Below are 4731 nucleotides of genomic sequence, written 5' to 3'. Positions count from 1 at the left end.
CAGCCATGTCATTAGTGTTTTGGAGGACTCCCTCTAGGCTGCTTTTCAAGGTAGGACTGGTGTGTTTTTCACATTTGATGCGACCGTACCCATCATTTTCACACTGCATCAGCACCTAAGTGTTTCCTTCAAATGTCCGTTTTAACGATGATAAAATGCTCCCACCCAACAGAGGCACCACCGTTAACTCTCCACTGCCGACATTTGCCCAGGGGACTCCTCTCGCATGCTCCAGCCTGCTCGGCACCAAGCTGCAGACGACACCCTGGAGCCACACCACGCACCAGGCTTCCATACGTAAGTGGGCAAAATAATGTTTTAAGTTCTCTCCAATTATCCACAAATCCTTAATATCTATTTTCTCAGCTTCGTCTCTAAACACATCCCAAACATGGGAAAGCTGCACTGACTCTTACACTATCATATATGAAAGCACAAGTCACAAATCGTGAACACTTTAATTACTGTAATCAGCATCCGACTCGCTATTTTTACTTTCTGGGCTGAGGAGGGTTTTGTTATTTTGGCTAAGACGGTGGAGGAGGCTTTCTTGAGACTGCTGGGTAGGCTGGTCCATACTCACAAGACTCTAAGTGTGTGTGTGTGCGCGCGTGCGCATGTGCGTGCGTCTGTGTACCTATGTCTGTGTGTCTGTGTCTGTGTGTACGGCAGTGAGATGGCAGCAAGCCATTTGCTCAAGCCCAGGAGTGAGTAACGGAGGGCAAGACTATGCTTCAATGTCCGGGCCATCGTGGGTGACCTCTGGGGCAGAACATCCACTTGTCCATTCGACCCTGCTCCAACCAGCTCATACCCCGCATTTGGTCTGAGAGGCACCCCTTTTCTTCCTATGGTTCCAGCAGGGCTGGGCTGACCTCAGAGCAAAGTCTATCTTCCCAGAGGCTCCGTGACGTCACTTATCAGGTACCCGTGGCAAGTGGGCTCTACACCTGACCCCTGACAAACGTGATCGCCTTTGCTTCTCACGACAAGCCCCCCACGCAGATTATTACTCCCCTCTAACTGATGAGGGGCAGTGACCTGACCGGGTCCCCAGCTGGCTAGCTGCAAGCTGAGCTGGGACACAAGGCCATTTCTGTCCTTCACTGCATAGCTGAGGAGGAGACTCCCTCCAAGAGAGGACATGATCCAGGAGCATGCATACCAGCCTGCCAGCCCACCCAAGCGGAACGTACTTGTTTTGGGCATTCCCAAACTCTCCAAAGGGGTCTCCAGCCATGCCACCATCTCCAGTAAAGATGTAGAGGTACCCATCTTCCCCAAAGAGCAGCTGGCCCCCATTGTGGTTCGAGGCTGGTTCTTCAATCTCCAGGATTATCCTAAAAGAAGATAAGGCACCCCCCACCCCCCAAAAATAACCTCAGCCAAAAACAAAACAAGATCACAGCAATAAAATCTCCTCTCTCTTGGATGTCATTTCACAGTGGGAAGACTTTTCACATCCTTTATAGCAGGTGATTTTTACAAAGATCCAGTATGCTGGGCAGGGATAATTCCCCCCATTGTACTAATGAGGAATCAGAGGCTCAGGGGGGTTGAGTAACTTGCCCAAGGTCACACGACCCATAGGTAGCAGAGCTGGGACTAGAGCTCAGGTCTGCTCATTCCAGTCCAGCACTTTACCTACTGCTCCCCACTGCTGGCACCTGCCCTGTTATGATCATGTGACACGGCTGACCCAGCCACTGGCACTACTGGTCTCTTCGTCGCCAGAGCTACCTACACGCCAGCCACGTAAGCTGAGCACTTTCTACACACTCTCTCATTTGCTATCTACTATAACTTCTAAGGAAGTGGGCTGGACGGCGTGGGCTGCGCCCATCTCCACACCCACCCGTCAGCAGCCTCCATTACCCCATGGGGGAGCCCTTTCTCTATTCTGCCGGCTACCTGGCTTCGGGAAGGGTTCATCAACGGAGAGTGGAAGGCAAGAGGGACGGAGAAGCCCTGTTTCCCTGGCTTCTGGCTCTGCCTCCGGGAGCGGTGGTTGCAGAGGTGGTGACCATGAACACCTGGGCTTTGGCCCAGACATCTTGGTGTCGGGAGCAGCAAACTCAGCAGCACAGACCTCTTCCCACGAGCAGTAGCATCCTCTCGCAGTTACTGATCTCTAGGTAACCTCACCTTCCCCTTTTCCTTCTCTGGCCCTCCCAACACCTTTGTAGCCCACTCCTTGCATTTAATTCCCTTTTACCGAGGCTGGTTTAGATTTTCCGGGATTGGTCACTGATTTAATAATACCTTATTACTACAGGTAAGAAAAACCAATATACAGACAGGTCAAAAACTCGAACCCAGGACTTTGGGCCTTCAAAGCCAAGACCGGAAGCCTTTCCATGTGAGACCAACACACATGACTGGGCGAGCCACGCACAACCTCAAACTCCATCCGGGTCCTCCATGGAGAAGACAGCTTAGACTGTTGGTTGTCCACCTCCCATCAGTACCAGAGCCCTGGGAACAGACTGACGGCTGACTCATGCGAGGATGACCACTGTCCCTGCCCCGAGCCAGCCATGCCGACTTCACAGACTGACGGCTGACTCATGCGAGGATGACCACTCATTCCTGTCCCTGCCCCGAGCCAGCCATGCCGACTTTGCCCCCTACATGAGTCAAGTTCTAGGCTTGTACTTGTGAGGTCCCCAGAGGACCCTCGCTGAAGCCTCACTCTGAAATATGTTCATTTGTATATTCTGTGTTGCATTTTCAGTCTTAATCAGCAATCAGTTTTCGAACATCACTGTTGAAGACACATCCATTCTGTCCCCATCTCCCTCTGTGAGATCCACGTGATTAGCTTGGTCTCTCTTGGATAACTGACTGTGCAGCCTCATATAAAATCATGAGAATTATGTTTTCTCCTTTTACTCTGGCTGCCAGGAAGCTCAGTCAAAATTACTGCTCCATGACAAGATCTACATTAGCCCTCACATTAGCCAGCATATTTGATTCCTTCTCCATTTTATTCTTTCAATGTCAAGATTTTAGTTTCACCATTTGCCTTTTTTGCCCTCAGATCCAGTCTTGGCCCTCCTCCTACCTGTTCTCTACATCAGGGGGCCAGTTCCTACAAACTACATTTCCCATGCTCCTTTGCTGGTTGCCCTCCAGCTTGATTCAGCCAGTGAAGGCACTGGCTGGAGACTGGAGGGCGGGCGAAGGGAGAAGTTAGGGTCATTTCTTCCCTCTCCCCTCCCCCTGCCCCTCTCTTCCTCCTCCTTCCCCCTGCCCCTTCACATAGCATCTTGGCAATACCTACATCTCCTTCCTGGATCCAACTCCCCCTGCCCAGGCCCAGCACGGTTCCAGCTTCCACTGAGTGGCCCCAGGTCTGAGGCTCCAGTAACCCCACCTTCTCACTTTGTCCCCCAGCCCCAGTGCTGGAGGCAGCTTCCTTCCGTTATTAAACTCAGGGATGGCTCACTTCTTCCCCAGGCTGCTCTGTCATCATTTGCGACACCGTGGTAACTAATTCCCACGTCAAATTCTGCTTACTAAATGACCTGGCACAGGGTTTATTTTCCTGCCAGACCAGGGTTCCAGCTCTGATGCTTCCAGGCGGTGTGACCTAGCAGATCATGTCACCTCTCTAAGCTTCCGCTTCTCATCTGTAAAATGGGGAAAGTAACACTAACGTCATTGGGCTTTATGAGAACCAAATGAAACGGACCATCTAGAGTGCCTGATCCCCGTGTCTGGACTTGAGCCTGTGACATCTGTTTGGCAACTGTCCCTCCCAAGACCCCAGGACATGGGGTTTACCACCCCAACCCCCGGGGTGATATTCAAAACATTCGGCCACCTGTGCGGCACACAGCGTGAGCCGGCGCGGTCACACCGCAGCGTTCCGGCCCTGCCCCCGCCCGGCCTGGCTCCCCCGGGAAGGCCACCTCTCAGAGTCGTGGTCCACGGTGTTCACGTCGTCCTCCGAGACCCTGAACTCGCTGATGCGGATCCACTCGGCGAAGTCGACCCCCACCGAGTAGTAGACGTAGAGCTTGCCGTTGTGCCGGAAGCGGGGGTGGAAGGCGATGCCCAGGAAGCCCCGCTCGTCGCCCTCCCACGGCGACGTGAGCACCGCCCGGCTGATGTTCAGGAAGGGCGTCTCCAGGCGCGAGCGGTCGGGCAGGTAGGCCCACACCAGCCCCACCTGCTCGGCCACGAAGAAGCGGTGCGTGCCGTCGCGGGCGTGGACCATGGCCACGGGGTTGCGCAGCCCGTTGGCCACCTCCTCCAGGCACAGCTGCAGGCAGCCCTTGGCATCGGCCACCACGCGGCCCAGGTTCGAGTTGAGGTGCTCGTTGACCAGCAGGCGCGGGAAGCAGTAGTCCGCGTCGTTCAGGGAGAGGTAGCGGCAGAACCGGACCCGGTTGCCCTCCAGCGCCCGGAGCTCGCGGTCGGGCGAGAGATGGCGGAACAGGCCGCGGCACGTCTGCCACATGTCCAGGCAGTAGTCCTCGCAGCGGCCACCACGCGGCCCAGGTTCGAGTTGAGGTGCTCGTTGACCAGCAGGCGCGGGAAGCAGTAGTCCGCGTCGTTCAGGGAGAGGTAGCGGCAGAACCGGACCCGGTTGCCCTCCAGCGCCCGGAGCTCGCGGTCGGGCGAGAGATGGCGGAACAGGCCGCGGCACGTCTGCCACATGTCCAGGCAGTAGTCCTCGCAGAGCCCGGGCACGGACCGCAGCGGCGTGGACGGGTCGTCGTAGAG

The 4731-nt window shown here is 55.1% G+C and overlaps 1 protein-coding gene across 1 annotated transcript in view; it reads right to left on the bottom strand.

The window, feature by feature from the left end:
* HHIPL1 (HHIP like 1) overlaps positions 1-4731 on the bottom strand; it is a gene marked incomplete at its 5' end in the record, with an annotated part of 17282 nt that extends 12551 nt beyond the window's left edge. The window contains 3 exons of the mRNA XM_025042119.1: positions 1025-1340; positions 3915-4465; positions 4666-4731. Of these exons, the coding sequence (XP_024897887.1) occupies positions 1025-1340; positions 3915-4465; positions 4666-4731 (933 nt within the window). The remainder of the gene's footprint in view (positions 1-1024; positions 1341-3914; positions 4466-4665) is intronic.

The sequence above is a fragment of the Pteropus alecto genome, unplaced genomic scaffold (genome assembly GCF_000325575.1).
Source record: "Pteropus alecto unplaced genomic scaffold, ASM32557v1 scaffold8, whole genome shotgun sequence".
NCBI classification, from domain to species: Eukaryota; Metazoa; Chordata; class Mammalia; order Chiroptera; family Pteropodidae; genus Pteropus; species Pteropus alecto.
Note: the sequence above shows the minus strand (reverse complement) of the source record. Positions and strands in the feature narration are given on the sequence as shown.